The sequence below is a fragment of the Bactrocera dorsalis genome, chromosome 3 (genome assembly GCF_023373825.1).
Source record: "Bactrocera dorsalis isolate Fly_Bdor chromosome 3, ASM2337382v1, whole genome shotgun sequence".
Taxonomy (NCBI): domain Eukaryota; kingdom Metazoa; phylum Arthropoda; class Insecta; order Diptera; family Tephritidae; genus Bactrocera; species Bactrocera dorsalis.
Window position 1 is genome coordinate 30,711,382 of NC_064305.1, and position 17,321 is coordinate 30,728,702.

The 17,321-nt window shown below is 38.4% G+C and overlaps 1 protein-coding gene across 1 annotated transcript in view; it reads right to left on the reverse strand.

Moving 5' to 3' along the window:
• Nucleotides 1-15,980, reverse strand: part of LOC125777530 (uncharacterized) — a 62,769-nt gene extending 46,789 nt beyond the window's left edge. The window contains exons 1-4 of the mRNA XM_049452634.1: nt 15,738-15,980; nt 14,648-15,596; nt 14,030-14,584; nt 13,402-13,841 (exon numbers count right to left, since the gene is read on the reverse strand). Of these exons, the coding sequence (XP_049308591.1) occupies nt 13,402-13,841; nt 14,030-14,584; nt 14,648-15,596; nt 15,738-15,980 (2,187 nt within the window). The remainder of the gene's footprint in view (nt 1-13,401; nt 13,842-14,029; nt 14,585-14,647; nt 15,597-15,737) is intronic.
• Between the last annotated feature and the right edge of the window lie 1,341 nt (nt 15,981-17,321).

Sequence of the window (17,321 nt, forward strand, 5' to 3'; positions counted from 1 at the left end):
CATATAGCCTCAATGACAGTATCCTAAATGGACCCTATCTATTGTTTTTCAAGCGGTAAGCCCAGATATTGTAGAGAACACAACTTGTTAAATCTGCAGAGAGGAAGATGAGATTGAAACATTTGGATCATCTTTCCAGCTTTCTCCAGATTAAGATTGAATCATCTTGGTTGTCATACCTTCTATGAACCCGATGTATTGGCTGAAGTAAATACCACTGGGCTCAATAAATTTTTGGCTAGTCTTAAGCGCTTTGCAGATATACTAATCTTTTTTAACCATACTTAGGTGTTGTGGGCATCACAATGGACGAGCGTCTCTAGCAGTCTAAGTGGTATTATTCGTGGCCTCACTAAAATCAGATGTTCAGCATGCCGTGATTCCTCTATTTCATTTCCGGAAGGTAAGGTAGCTGGAGTTGCTGTTACAAGGATTCTTAAATGAGCATTTTAGCGCTTAGATCTACTTCTTGATGGATCAAAGGTAAAGCATTGTTAGGTTAAAATCGAACACATTTTGTACTGTACTGACTGAGAACCAATGTTGTTGGACTATATGTCAAGTGTTATCTATTTAAAGCTCCTATGAATTCTTCCAGGTGCATACATAAAATAACTTCATACGTTGTCTAAATAGTGTTACGCCTAGCACTTATTGCAGCTTTACACACCATATTATTTCCATAGTATTATGAACTTTCTTTCTTTCAGAGACCTAAACAATATGGTCCGAAAGGTGGAGATTAAAGGACATACTCGTAAAAAGATCTCTATCTATGAAATACCGTTCACACATGCCAGAAAGGTGTGATTTTACGAAAACTCGAAACAGAGCTTACATATATTTAAGAGCTTACGTCAACTAATCTGATTTTGACTGAATTCGGAAGCCATAAATTTAGCGCTAACGTTTCCTAAAGGGTTCGACTATACTTGTTTTACATCCAAAATATGCCCTGGCTTGTTCATCGTGCCTGTCTGTATTTGTCAGCACATTTTTCTAGTTTATACTATTTTTATTACCGTTGGGCTAAAACTTAATACTCACTTTTTTTGTGCTGCATTCTACCAACTTTGTTGGCACGCACAGATTTTATTGCAGTCAAGTGGGCAGCTACTTAACGCGCCACTACAACCACTCGTCGCACATTTGCCTGACATGACCGACAATAACTATCATGTGAAATAACTACCACTGTCACTATTTAATCTAATTTGAACTTTTAACATAAAAAGTTTTGTCAGCCTTCAGTTTTCTTTACTACTTTGATTTCTCACTTTGCCTCTTGGAAGTTGTTTAATGGTTTTTGAGGCGAAAACTAAAGTGCATGTCACTTTGAGCTCTTTAGAGCACCTCTTCTTCTTCTTCTTTACTGGCGTAGACACCGCTTACGCGATTATAGCCGAGTCAACAACAGCGCCAATTGGATATTCCAAGCGAGGCCAGGTCTTTCTCCACTTGGTCCTTCCACCGGAGTGGATGTCTTCCTCTTCCTCTGCTTCCCGCGGCGGGTACTGCGTCGAATACTTTCAGAGCTGGAGTGTTTTCATCCATCCGGACAACATGACCTAGCCAGCGTAGCCGCTGTCTTTTAATTCGCTGAACTATGTCGATGTCGTCGTATATCTCGTACAGCTCATCGTTCCATCGAATGCGGTATTCGCCGTGGCCAACGCGCAAAGGACCATAAATCTTTCGCAGAACTTTTCTCTCGAAAACTCGCAACGTCGACTCATCGGTTGTTGTCATCGTCCAAGCCTCTGCACCATATAGCAGGACGGGAATTATGAGCGACTTATAGAGTTTGGCTTTTGTTCGTCGAGAGAGGACTTTACTTTTGAATTGCCTACTCAGTCCGAAGTAGCATCAAAAGGGGGTCTCTCATCCGAGGCTGTGTTTGCTTTTTCATTGGGGGTGTTTTTTTACGTGGCGGGTCCCAAACCCAGCGCACAACCCTATGCAGTTGATGTTTCGCCTTCTCACTTTAGCTCGCCTTCAAACGGATGTTCTTAGGCTACCCAGAGGATACTTGGTCAAAGACCGGAAGTCGTGAGCTGCTTGAGTCATATGTAAAAGAATCGTTTCTGGCCACTCCCAAGTGAATGGCGATCAGAGAACTTTCCTCACTTGCGTGAACTTCTACACATGAGCTCCTCTACAGAAATGAAATACAAATAAATACAAAATTAATAGAAAGATTAAAAAATAGTTTGTTTCCGAGTTGAAAAGTGATATTATGAGGGAGAATTGCATTTCTTTGTCGAAGAAGCTGAAGTGTTCTTTGTTTTCCCGGGTACTGTAGAGAAAAGGTTCCACATGAAATGAAAAGTGGTACAATAAGACGAAGTATATAAGAGAATAGGAACTATTCTAAGAATAGGACCTACACCGTATCATGAAAATGCAGCCATAATACTGCCTCCACCATGCTTAACCGTTTTTAAAGTGTATCGAGGGTGAAATTCCTTGTTTGGTGGGCATCGAACAAATTGTTTCCCATCTGAAGCAAACAAATTAAACTTGGATTCATCGCTCCACTGTCTTTGTTCTACGACTCTTTAAGTTTTTGTTTGACACGTGCGGTTATTTTCTTGCGATACAACCCCGTAGGCAATTTTCAAGAAGACGACGCACATAGGTTTGTGCTGGTGCATACTAGGGTGGGTCGCTTCCGGACTTTTTCGATTCGGGATTTCTAATAGTGCGGAAAAGTTGCCTTAGTACTTCCTGATTCCAATGCAACTTTTTGTTTTGAGATCGGATTGCATCTTCAACCCACCTCCGGTCTTGAAATTTCGGAAATTCACCTAAAATCGTGAAATTGTCTACCTAGCGCCTGAAATACGCATCTCAATGCAAAATGTATAAAACAAAAGTTATTTGTCACGTCATTTTCTACCGAAATGGTATATGATCATGGCCGTAGGGCGAACCGTCCCCGAGATACGAGCGAAAATGCGGCGCGCCACAGCGCAGGGTGCGGCCACAGTTCTTGACGTTGATTTCGCCGAGTGCTATCACTCACATTCATTCACCTACGCCAAAGGACACGTTCGGATAGGTCCCCACACAAATATTTTTTCATCGAGTTCCTTCACTCTTGGCGGTGATTTCGCCGAGTTCTATCACTTACATTCATTTCCCTGCGCCATACATAAATATTTTTTCATCGAGTTCCTTCACTCTTGTCGTTGATTTCGCCGATTGCTATCACTTATATTCTCTCAACAGAACACAGAACTCTGAATGTCTGTATCTAAATTTAAATTTAGACAGAAATGTTCTGTGTTTGGCATAAATCCGTACAATCTCTCTGAGTCCCAGTTACCTACTTACCAGGATGTTCTTTTGTGTTACCAATTTGAAAGATTTCGTATAGGGCGACTCCGAGGCGACAACTATGAACCTAGGAGTAAAGAGGTTACAGAAATAGTTGCAAAAAAGGTTGAAAATACTTTCAAAAAGTCATCTATTTCGATAGTTTCACACACCAGAGTTGTACAAATGCTCACCACATACCATAAGAAATTTCTGACTCTTAAACAAATGATTTTAAGGAACCCAATAGGTTTGAGCTCTAAAAGAGACAACTTTGTCTCTTCTGCGGGAAAATTATTTGACATCGCTGCTTGTAAATGCATTTATTTTTCTTCTTGCACTTGTCCAAAGGAAAGGAAAGTTCCTATCAATGAACAACCATTTCTCTTGGACCAGAGAACCAGAAGAATTGGTCGCATTGGAAGTGTTGATCTACCTGAAACCAAAAAGATTACAAAGAAAAATGCACGAAAGGAAAAGCTTTCAAAACGTAATTCAACATCAACACTTACCAGAAAAGTATCAGCTAGAACACGTGACCATTCAGATCAGCCAGACTCTCATACAGACGACAAGATTGTAGGTGCGTCGCACATGGATTCTTCCAAAAACGATGCTGATGATGAATTTTCTCTTCCATCCTCTAAAACCAAACAAAACACACTAGTATTAGAACACACTGCTTTAGCTGCCCAAAGATTTGGAATAAGTGATAGAGCAGCAGCCTTGATTGTTTCATCTGCTTTTCTGGATGCCAAAAAAGCAGGTTTGATAACAGAGAATCAGGCTAGCTTTGTCACTGGCAAATGCAAGATTAGTCGGGCAAAAAAAAGTGTTGGAGTTAAGCTCCAAAACACCGAATGTATTGACTCTGTATATGGGCTGTATTTTGACGGCCGCAAAGACAATACACTTACACAAGTCACCGAAGGTGAAAAGTACTACCGCGACACTTTTAAAGAGGAGCATATTTCTCTTATAGCGGAACCTGGTTGTCATTACTTTGGCCACGTCACCTCTCCTTCCGGGTCAGCTGAGGATTAGACGCAAGCTACATATATGGCAACGCTTACAAGACAATTCAGTTGATGTGGAACATCTAGAAGTTGTCGGTGCTGATGGCGCCAACACGAACACAGGTTGGAAAGGTGGAATCATTCGGAAACTAGAAGAAAGAATAGGTAGGCCATTACAGTGGGTTGTTTGTATTCTACATTTCAACGAACTTCCATTTCGTGCTCTTTTCGAACACATAGATGATGTCTCAAAGAGTCCAAATACATTCTCTGGCGACATAGATAAACTGCTCCCTGATTGTGAGAAGTTGCCTGTTGTCAAATTTGAAAGTTTTCCATCCTGCCAATTACCTTCTGAGGTTATTAATCCGACCCAACTTAGCACAGACCAAGCTTATCTCTACAAAATATCAGAAGCTGTTATTTCACATGTGCAAATCTCGCTGGCTCACCTGTGCAAATTGAATTCTGAGATTATAAATTTCTACTGACAAACCAATAAAGAAAATAAAGATTTTGGTCAAGTACATACTTACAGTTTACTCACCTTTGTGGTTCTCAATAAGATTCAACAGTTCAATCAAAGATGGCTCGCGCCATCTCTATGCTGCAATTCAAAGGCCGAGATACTTACCTGTTCAACTGCGCAAGGTTGTCGATTCATCCATTCAACAGAATGCTTTCTTTGCTCTTCCAGAAAACATTCTCCTTAGTATGATGACTGACAAACGGATAGAAGTCAGAAAGTTGGCTCATGACCGTCTTCTGGCAGCCAGAGAAGCAGAGTCTGACACTGTAAATGGAAGGGTTAGATGTAATAAAGTGCCAAAGCTGAATTTCAAAGCTAATAATTATTACGATATGATTAACTGGAAGACTATTACCTTGACTGTTCCACCAGTTCTTTGTTCAGTTTCTAACGAAGAACTCATAAAAGGGCAGTTGAGAGAACCGTCAAACTGGTGACAGCGGCATCTTCTAAAGTTATTGGCCCCCAACCTCGTGATCTTTTTATACGCTCTACACTGAAATCTAGGCAACAAGTGCCAAAGTTTAGTACAAAATCTGATTTTATCAATAAATTTGACACAAATTCAGACTAAAACAAGCCTGACTTATGGTTGGTTGGATGGGTTGGGCGTGGGAGGAACCCAAAGAGCAGCCACCTCCCCGCGGTGGGTTCTGGGTGACCAATACAGGTTAGCTGAGAGCTGCAACAATTTTCACCTTGCGCTGTGGCGCGCCGCCTTTTTGCTCATATCTCGGGAACGGTTCGTCCTACGGCCATGATCACATACCATTTCGGTAGCAAATGACGTGACAAATAAATTTTGTTTTATACATTTTGCCATGAGATGCGTTTTTCAGGCGCTAGGTAGACAATTTTACGATTTTAGGCGAACTTCCGAAATTTCAAGGCTGGAGTTGGGGTTGAAGATGCAATCCGATCTCAAATCAAAAAGTTGCATTGGAATCAGGAAGTACTAAGGCAACTTTTCCGCACTATTAGAAAACCCGAATCGAAAAAATTCCGGAATCGACCCACCCTAGTGCATACTGCGGCTAAAAATATAAGGAGTTGTTGCAGGACAATGACATTTGGTACATCATTGTTTTGGATTCCAATCAAGAAAAAAATGAAAAAATCAAAATCACTCCCCCTATTTTACGCCCACCTCCCATACAAGGTGAAACTTAATTTTTGACCTACAGCACTGATTTTTGGTACATAGCATATTTATGACATTATATATGTTGGTGTTAAATTTCAGTAATATCCGCCCACTTTTACGCCCACCTCCCATACAACTAAATTCTCTTTTATCAAGTCTCTTTTAGCAACTTTTTTACATCTTCGTGACATACTAATTTTTTTAATTTTATTTTAGTACGAAAAATGTTTATGCACGGACCCGAAGACATTAATAAGTGATGCATCACATCTTCGTTAGTGGATATGCGTCCAATTCCCTATTTCAGCATTGGCTCTGTTCACTTCGGCATTTATCACATCAGCAGTTTCCTTTATAAATTCGAACTTCAGTGGCCGACAAAATCTTCTTGATGAAGGCTCAGTATTTTTCCACAACATCGTTGACATGTTGCTGCGCTCAGTGAGAGCCAACGGGACAAATGAAGTCAAAAACATTAATTTGTCTGACGTATTGGGATCTGTAAACTTTTGCTGGTATTCACTATGCCCTGAACTACCATCACAACCCCATTCTGAAACCAAATAAAATTCTTGTCACTGTATGGTCCAGTAACTCCTGTAGACCTATTTGACCGCAACTTTCAGTCACTTGCACATTTTCAGGATAACATTTTTTTTTCATCCAAGAAACATAATAAGGGGGGAAAATATCTCTACCAATTTCTTTAGCGGAGCTGCGCAAAACCTTATATTAGTGCTTAGATAAAGAAGCATCGAGACTCAACGCCAGGGCATTTTCTGGAGTGAAAGCCTTATTCATATCTGCGCTACCATGTTTTTTTGCGGCATACAAAACCATTTCTTCCGAGGTGTTTTCATAAAATTCATGCAGTTTTGTTCTCTTTGTTCGCGGCTTACTGCTTTCGAAGGCAATAGTTGGTCGTCCGCGTTTAATCATGCTAGAACAGCTCGGTGCTTCTGTCTCGTTAGTAACTTCCACTACATAACCACTTGTAAGCCACTGTTCATTCATTTCAAGAAATCTTGTTCTCGTACGTCTTGCTCTTTCCCATTTCTCTTTAAATTTTGTCACAAAATTTTTTTTTTTAAATGTTTCAAATTTCGCAACATCTACTTGAGTCATTATTCTATTATTAGTCGCAATAATTTCAACAACTATGTCAATATCACTATTGGTATCCATTAAAAGTTCATATATTCTTAAATAAGAAATTTTAAAACTTTCCATTGCAGCACTTGATATCACTTGACCTCTAATCACTTTCACACTTCGCAAATTAATGTAATTTGATCAATATTGTTGTTCAACAATATTTAATATTACGGTAAAAATATCAACAAAATGTTAAGAAATCAGTGCCAAAAACAATTACATTCAAAGGCAAACGTTTATAAAGTACGCTATATATTGCATACTTTTGGCCGGTAACTTGCCACTTTAGAGTATCTCATTGTTTTTTTCGAGGGGGGCAATTGGGGGCAGCTGAACTTTTTTTACGTTTAGCTGAGACTTCAGGCTTCAATTCGGTATATGTATATTGACAGCGGTAGACAGCGCTAAAAAGATGCACCACTTTGAATTTGAAGAACATTGAAATTTTGACGTCCAAATTATGTTGTTCCACAAAAATTTTTATGCATTATTTTTTTCAATGGATTTTGATGCAAATTTTTTCTTTGATACATATTAATAATAAAGTTGAATTTCAATAGTTTTTTATTGTATCAATGTTTTGACTTTTGAGTAAATTTTTTGCTAATTTTGATGTTCTTCACATTCACCAATTTTGGGCAGTTCTGGACAAAAAACTAATGCAGAAATTTTCATTCAAATCAGACAACATGCCATTTTTGAATTTCAGCCACGGAAATCGCTATGTGCAACGTCTGATGGTTCGTGATGTTACATCGTTGGTCAATTGATCCTTTATCGTGCCCAGAATTTGCCTGGAAGTCCTTTGAAGTAGTTTTTCTGGGTCGTTCTTTTTCTTCTTTTATTCCGTGTAGTTCCTGTACTTCCATAATGAATCAAAGCATTGTGAACCATTGATTTTGAGCACAAAAGCTCTTTTGCTCTAATGGACGTTTTTCCTTCACGTATTTGTAAATAATCTCTTTCTCAGTTCTGGAGTACAACTCTGTTTTGACCCCTGTCTAACAGCTTTGTTATTTGAATTTGAATATTTAGTTAATGTACAAATTATTTATACAACTTACCGCAAGTTTTTGTGTTAAAATAATAAAAATTCAGAAAAAAAAAATTTGTGTTCTTAACTCTTCAATTCCCATGTCCAAGTTAGCAAAAAAAAATATTATCTCTTTATATAAAACAGTTTGGGTACATTTGGATACAACAAAAAAAAAATATAAAAAATATGTAACCTACCCCTATTTTTTTTTAGGGGGGTGTCACCTACAGGTGACACTGGGCATTGGGCAATGAAAACTCAAAAAGACAGGCGTTTTTTCTTTCTGTAGGAATAAGGCTTCAGTTTTATTATGATAGGTAATCTTTATTTATGTACTTATTACAAAAAAATTAACACTTATTTATTATGAAAGTTGTACCAGCATTTTACATGCAAACCAATATTACACTTGGCACACATTTTTCTAGTGCGTTGGTGACAAAATCCGCATCTTTGTTGAGAACAGTCGATTTGCGAGTGATCATCCGCACTTCCTGCACTCCTCACCTCGAAAGGCACTCTCATCTGCACAGGAACACCACAAACGGAATTGCGGGTGGGAGATTTGCCATATTTTTGCAGGTAGATAGTTGCCACATTTCGACGGAAATCGCAGTAGGTCCAGTTGTTATCTGAATTTCGTTTGATTAGCCATGCATTTTGGCAACTTCAGCATCTAAGCATCTAAACCAAAAGCAAAGAGCGGGAACCACCACTTTTTGCCGCGAAGAGCTACTCTCATGGAGTGAACGTTTTCGTCAAAACGGTCTACTCCACCCATGTACTTATTGTACATATTGATAATGGCTGGGCAATCAACTTGAATTTTAGCCCGCTTTTTGTCCACAAATCCAATTCGATCCACTTTTGCGATGGGATCTAATCCATGGCAGTTGGATGTAATGGTGACGATACTATTATCATGCCATTTAGCTGCAATAACCTCCTCCGAAGCTTTATGACATAGCTTACCTCTTGGCTCTTTTTTCATATCCTTTGAGTTTGGCAAATTGCAGTTCTCCAGTCGATTTTCCCGAACAGTACCTGTGCCCCCAACATTGTGCTCTCGCAAATACTTTAGCAACGGTAATCCAGTAAAAAAATTATAAAAATATAAGTTGTAAGGTCCTAACTCAATTGGTAATCTTGAATAGAGCTCTAAAATAACAGCAGCTCCTAGGCCTAACTCAGACTGCATTTTCAGGCCAGGGCCGGACGCGCCCTGATAAAGCTCACAATTGACCAAATATCCATGTCGTGTAGCTGCTGACCAGAGCTTGTAACCAAATCTTATTGGTTTTCCGTGTATATGTTGCTTGGTACCGTGCCTTCCAAAGTATGGTACTATAGTTTCGCCTATGGAAATGTGTGAAGAACCAGCTTTTTCGAAATCGGCAGTAAAGTTTACGTTTAGTTTCGTGAAATATTGTCGAACTTTAGCGAATTTGTCGTTGGGTGGCAAGGATGTACTATCTGAAAGATGAATGTACTGCTGAATTTCAAAAAATCTATTCCGCCTTATACTAGATGCCACTAGTTCATTGTGCGTGTCACTTTTTACTTCCCAGAACATTCGCATCTACTTTGGCGTCAAATACCCCGTAAGTAGCAATATAGCAATGTAAACTCTAATTTCTTCACTAGTCACATTTAGAGTGTGATTTCTCTGCAAAGCATACAAATTACTCATATCAGTTATGAACTTTACTATGTCGTCGCTATAGAGCAATTCAAAACATTCGACGGCAGACATCTCCTTCTGAGAGTTCAAGAAAACTTCTTCATCACAGTCTCCTTTACCGCAAGTAATAAAAGAAGTATTGCTGACATTGCTGTACCATTTCTTTATAGTATTTTCCTTTTTCCTTTTTTTTTCGGTGCTTCTTCCCCTTCTTCTTCCAGATTATCTAAACAATTGTCTCCAGAGATGGAAGGTCTCTTTTGTATTTCTACTTGAGATCGAAGCATGCGACTAGAAAGATGAAGAATATTAGCTTCATTTTCATCCCCACTGTCTTCGTCCGTTACCGCACCATCATCAGGAGGAAATAAAATAATATCGCCTGGGTCGTCCCCGGCCTCCAACTCCTCGGAAATTTCATATAACGTCAACCTGTAATACGTAAACAAGCTATAAAGCAACATCACCGCATAGCAACAAGACCTTATTATAAACAATACTCTTCTTATTATTTACTTATGAATTCAAACAACAGTAAAGTTATTATATTGCCCAGTGTCACCTGCAGGTGCCACGGCATATTTCCAAAGTTATAGCAATGATACGACAAGTTATTTTTATTGTAAAATATATTTGTATTACAGCTTATATATTTGGTTATTATATGTAATAACAAAATAATCAATACTTACGGTCTAGGCATTTTTATTTCACTTTATATCGCAAGAAATCACACAAACTCAGACTGTTCAAGTATCGCGCTAAACAAATGAACGAATTTGACAAATGACGTTTGACTAGTGTTGCCAGAAAAAAATAATAATTAGTGTTATTAATAGGCTTTGCTACAATAGTGGCAGAATTTAAAAATTAAATTTCCGTGTGGTAGAAAAAAAATATCAAACTTGTGTCACCTACAGGTGTATGTCAATATATCGTCTCAATTTATGCATTTTTAAAAGTTCATGTATAGGTTACAGTTAGGAAAGGGAACGCTACAACCTTAATAAGTGGTCAAATGCTTTGTCTGCGTTCATTAATCTTGCGTTCGCGAACTGGTCCGTTCATTTGTACCCAAAATCCGAGATAATCATTAAAGCGTCTTGGTTCCATATACTAAAAGGGTAGATACGTGGTGATCTCCATAAATTATTAGACGCTTCATTCTTGCATGTGATCGAATCGTATTCTGTCGGCGACCGGTGGTTGGACATCTGGTCTGAAGTCATTAGACGATGGGAAGTCAAGTCAAACACACAAAGTTTAAGAATCTAATAAAATCAGCTGAGAGGTTTTTAGTGAGAACTCCAAAGACCAATTCAAAAACTGAGTTTTGTGGTAAATTTTGAATTGTCTGAGTTCAATCTACTTATTGAAAATGTACGAGTGAGTGACGATCGCTTTGACTCATCTAACGTTGCTCATATCAAAGAGGAAGTTTAAAATAATAAAAGAGCGAATGTCTGTCTGTGCACATTAGACCTTTTCTGTAAAAGAGCTGCGATCTCCTGGGAGTATTGATCATTTCTTTGCCTCATGTATTTCGAATATTTATTTCCCCAACCAATTATCGTTCCGAATTCGGTTCAAAAACTTCTAGTCACTTTTAGCAATTACAAATTTATTATTCTCCAACTTTGGTCTCATTCATTTGGCTTAGGCGAAAGGAAATCCGATACTGCTGACTTCATTTTAGCTTATCTTATCATTTTGCTTATCACCAGTCATTTCAGCTTTTCTTTATTTGCAAACACGGGAGCCGCGAACGGATAAGCTGTCGGAGAGGCCAGGGTCACTAAGGAATATTTTTGTTTCTACTTAGCATATTACTGTAGCAATCGACTTGGTTGCGGACAATAAGTGATGAAAATTAAAATAAATAAAAACAACACTTACATGTTGAGAGGCGTGTCAACGATGAGAAATTTCTGACCTAATACTGCTTTATTAATGACACTCGGCCAAGTCGTCGCCTTGACGTTGCTAAGTAGGGAAATTAAGGACCACTGGGTCCAGCGCGCACTACCGGAAACAATAACAAAAGGTAAGAACACGTGCGCAGGGAAACTAAATGTGAAGGTATAAAGATAACCACTAGAATGGTGCTTGAACTTTTCTTCGAATGTACCTTTGGAATGCCAATAAATGAAGGCAACAAAAGCAAAACTTTTGGTTTTGCTTGGCAACAAGAAATGCTCATTTGCATATGCTGCAAAATGTAGGAAAGAAATGGGCAACAAACCGGCAAAAATAACAATATGAACAATTACAAAGCCTTTTGTCGCGAAACGTGCGCAACAACAATAATATTCAAAATAATTAACGCTACCATCGCAGTCATACAAAATGCGATCATTAGGCTGGCGAATGGACGTGCTGATGACCGACACAACCGAACAAACGACAACTGACAGCTGAGACTATTGACTGCGGAGGTGAAAGAAAATACGAAAAAAATTACTTCGGGTGCACCAAAAGGGATAAAATCTTTTCCTTGGTCATTAATCCTTGCCACATTTTGTGAAGCCATCTTGTCAGGAAAAATTTTCCGTATCAGTAACCAGATTTGAATCGGACAGATTGTACGGCAGTTATATCCAATAGAAGTCCAACATGTACTGTTCAAACAAACTACCATCTTCTTAAGGAAAAGGACGCGTTTTCAATTTTAGATCGATATCTCTAAACCTGAGGTTGTTCTAGTTCACGCGTATGCAGACAGACGGATGTGACCTAATCGATATAAAAAAATTTTGATAATCTCAAATCAATGAACAGATGAATTTTTTCATTTTCTTCTTTAGTGACGTATACGCTTACGCGGTCATATCAGATTTAACAACAGCGCGCCAGTAGTTTCTCCTTTTCGCTACGTGGCGCCGATTGGAGATTCCAAGTTTAGCCAAGTTCTTCGTCACCTGATCTCTCCAACGGAGTGACGTTCTTCTTTTTCCTCTGCTTCCACCGGTGGTTACTTTATCGAATACTTTCAAAGCTGGGGTGCTCTCATCCTGAATGTCATCCACCCGGACATACAGTGGACCAATAAAGTTTACATACGCCTACCGTGCGATTTGTGATACAGTCTCAAGTCTCTAAATTTGAGATTTTAAGTTAGAGACAATTTTTTAAAACTTGAGACGATTTTGCTATTCTGTAAGTGACAGTCACAAAATATTATACATTTCATTATTCAGAGATGTTTACACACTTGATTTTTGAAATTTTTTAAAAATTATTTATTTTTAACCTTCAACCACAAAATTTATTAATTTTATAACAAACTAGCGTTACCCGGCGCGCTTCTCTACGCAAAAAATTGATTGCTTAAAAGATTTAATTTCTTAACACAATAATGAAAAAGAAAAGCAATGTTCAATTTAATACAATTGTATACACAACATTTTTTGTTTTATTTTGTGGTGCATAAATGAACAAATTTTTCGTGGCTCCAACTCTCGAACATGCAACGTACAGTTGACCGTGAGAAAAGCAAGCTTCCTCTAAATTAACTCCACACACCTGGAGCGTTTGCCCTTGGGCTTTGTTGACGGTCATAGCAAAAGATAGCCGAACAGGAAATTGAAGACGTTTAAATTCGAATGGCATGCCCGTTGGTATTAATGGGATGCGCGGTATTAGTACAATTTCACCTTTTGCTTTGCCAGTGAGAATTGTTGCTTGATATAAATTTGGCATCAATTTCTTCACTGAAAGTCTCGTCCCATTACAAAGTTTCGGTGCATTAAGATTTCGAAGAAGTATATTCGATGAACCAACTTTCAAATTCAAATTATGCGGTGGCATGCCTGGTGGTTCCAAAGAATTTAAAAATTCAACCGGATAATTGACTGCGTCTTCATCATTCACAGCAGTATCAAAGGATTTATACGTTTCCGAATTACCTGGCAATTTTTCCTGGATGTGGAAATTGATTTCATTGACATTGACATTTTTTGGTGCTAAAATTGCACGTTCTCGTAACCAATCATGGTTATTATAATTTTGAGCAATATTTGGAAAACGTGATCAATGAGTTCTTCTTTTGATGATACAATTATTGAAAAATTATTCGGTCACGTGATAAACCCATTTTGATCACTTGCCATTTTTCCATCGCCAATCTTCAGCAATTGCTTTGAAAACTCACGTGCTGAAGAATCATTTTGAAGACGCACACGCATATTGGTCGTCAACGAAAGCATTTGTACGTGTGCCCACAAAAATGAACTTTTCAAACATGCATTAATTTCATCAGCTGGTGTTGATCTCGGAATAACAGGCAACGTTTGACGAAAATCACCAGATAACAATATTAATGCACCGCCAAACAGCTGTAAACTCCGTCTCAAATCTTGTAATGTTCGATTTAAGGCTTCCGAAGATTTTTTATGGGCCATTGGACATTCGTCCCATAAAATAATGGATGTTTGTTGCAAGACTTTAGCCATTCCAGAACTCCTTGAAATATTGCATGTTGGTGTTTCAATTGCTTGCATGTTCAATGGCAATTTCAAGGCGGAATGTGCTGTGCGGCCGCCATCAAGTAATGTAGCTGCAATTCCGGAAGAAGCAAGTGCCAATGCGATTTTTTGTTCCGACCGAATCGTTGCCAGTATTAATGAAATCAAAAATGTTTTTCCAGTGCCGCCAGGTGCATCCAAAAAATACAATCCACCAGTGTTGTCATTGACAGCTTGCATCACTGTGTCATATACATATTTTTGTTAATCATTTAATTGTGGAGTATACGTTTGTACGAACGCACGCAATTCATTACGATCGAATTGCAGTTCGCGTTGCAATTCTCGTTCAAATAAATCATGCATTGGACGATTTGGTGGAGTCAATCCTAATTGCCCTAATGCCTTATTTGCAATCGTAAGGCACAAATCTTCGATCATTATCAAGGCTTCATTATACATTTCCAATGTCAGCAGCAATGCAGGATCATTGGAACGATGTCGAAGTCGAATCAAAATGTCTTCAGCCATAAAATCTTTGTATTTATTCCACAATTCCAGTGGATTTGATGGAAAACATGTTGATATTATGATCGCAAATAACATACGAATTTGAATTGGTGGAGAAACAATTGATGCATCACGAAGCGTAGCATCCCAATGCGTATCATCTTCCAGCAAATGCAAGTGTTGACATGCTTCACGGTATGTTGCGCACAATTGACCATTAACAGTTCGTAAATGTTGGAATGATTGAGGACCATGTACGTTCACCAACAAAAGTCGCAAGTAAAAACATTCAACATTAGCTGGACTAACTGTATAAATGCGTCCCAAAGCATCTGTTCGAAAAATACCTGGATAACTATCAACAGGTGTGCCTTGTTTGCGACGTTGAAATTTTTTTGTTGATGCATTCCATGTGAAATAGTGAGGCACTTCCGAATATAGCAAAGTCCTGGAAAATTCATCAGTTTCACATAACTGGAAATAAGCTGTCAGTGTAGTTACTGGTGTCTCCTCTACTACTCTTTGTTCGGCATTTGCAGCAGTGTAGTAAACACGTTGCCCGTTTTCAAGATGAACTGCCAAATGTACAACAACCGGATGTCTGTCATGAATTGGAAACGATAAAATACGCCATACAGCTTCATTCGTACTAATAAAGCGCCCCATTTGGTACTGCAAAATTTCGTCATGATTATTCTCAGGAGCCACTCCAAAAACAGCCATATCGCTGCCCTTATTCACATACTTGCAAATATATTTGATTGATTTTACAGAATTGCAATATTCTACATTGATGTGAGCGTTGAAAATTTTTGACAGCATCGGTGAGTACGGAACTATCCATCGGTTATCGATTTCAACATCTTAATTTTTAATTTTAATTACAGTTGATTTACCGTTGTCGTCAGTTGATCGTTGACGATACTGTGGATATCCATCATCTCCTGTAATTGTTTCAGCAATCAATTGCTTTGGAAAACGTTTCGAACATTTACCATCAATCATACAAAGTGAATTTCGATTAATATCACCACAGGGACCGTGAATCATATTTTTCGTGACAACTTCGAATAATCCTGGGTCGATGGTTTGATCTGGAATTTCGGCCGATATGACGGTATCAATCATATCAGGGGTTATTTTGTTTACGCACCAAATCAAAATATGTGCGTGAGGTAAGCCTCTTTTTTGCCACTCTATGGTATACATAAAGCACCGCACTTCTCCAAATACACGGAGTTTGACAATCAGATCCATTAATTTTTTCAATTTTTGTTGGAATACACGGGCAGTTATGTCATGCCGATCTTTTGGCACCTGACCATCAAGTAAACAATCAGATACATCGACCCACTTCGGGTTGCACGTAAATGTTATGAATAGATCCGGTCGTCCATAATTTCGTACATATGCCATCGCATCTGGCGTATATTCATGCATATGACGTGGGCTACCAACATATGATGATGGTAAAATTGTTAAACGGCCGATATCATTCACATTTACATCATTGATTATTGCGTCACGCAAATGTATGTATTCCTCTGATCTTAATCGGGCTTGATTGTAACGGATGAAATTTAATCGCTCACTTTCAATTTTGGCGTACATATCGACGATATATTGATGCGAAAGTTGATTGCATCGCAAAATAAAATTTGTTTCTTGAGGGCGAATCATCAATCGGTACGAATAAAAATTCATCGCACTGACTTTTTTTGTTGATTCTTGACCTGTATTGCAAAAATTAATTAGCGAATGAAAATGATTTATAAATCATATTTAGCACATTCGCGTAAATTGCGGGAATTCCCGTCATTCATGTTTCCTTCAATAAAACAATTTCGGGAATTCCCGCGCTATTTGAATCGGGCTTTTCTACCGTCAAAAATGGTTCACTTCTTATCACTGCACATTTTTAGTGTTGGTAAAGTCGTGAACTACCATCCCTGACAGGCCAACCGCAATTCAAACAAATTTAATTTGGGGAATCCCCATTCAAAGTTAAGGTGCCAGTCATTTGTGGTTTGTTGAGGGGAAGTTTCAATATAACGAAATGCGGGAAATCCCGACAAAAGTGCATAGGAAATTCATGTGGTAATGGCGGGAATTCCCTAATTTGTTCAGACTATTTAAAAAAATTAACCTGTAGAAAAAAAGCGGGAATTCCCGCTCTTCAATTTTGTATGGAAAAATTAAGTGATTATCTGGCAGCCACCCGCTAAATTCAAATGAACGCGAACGTGTTAAACAAAATAAAATGTATATGTACCAGTTGTTGGATTTATCATTGGTATGTTGATGTGATAGCCATAGTCCCCTCTCCAAAACAAAATAGGGAATTGCAATGCATCATAACAGCGATGGAGTTCTGAAATATGTTGTAAATTCTTATTTCTACGATACAAAACAATGTCTCGTGACTGAAACTGTTCGCCAACCACAACAATGGCTATTTCATCAATCGTT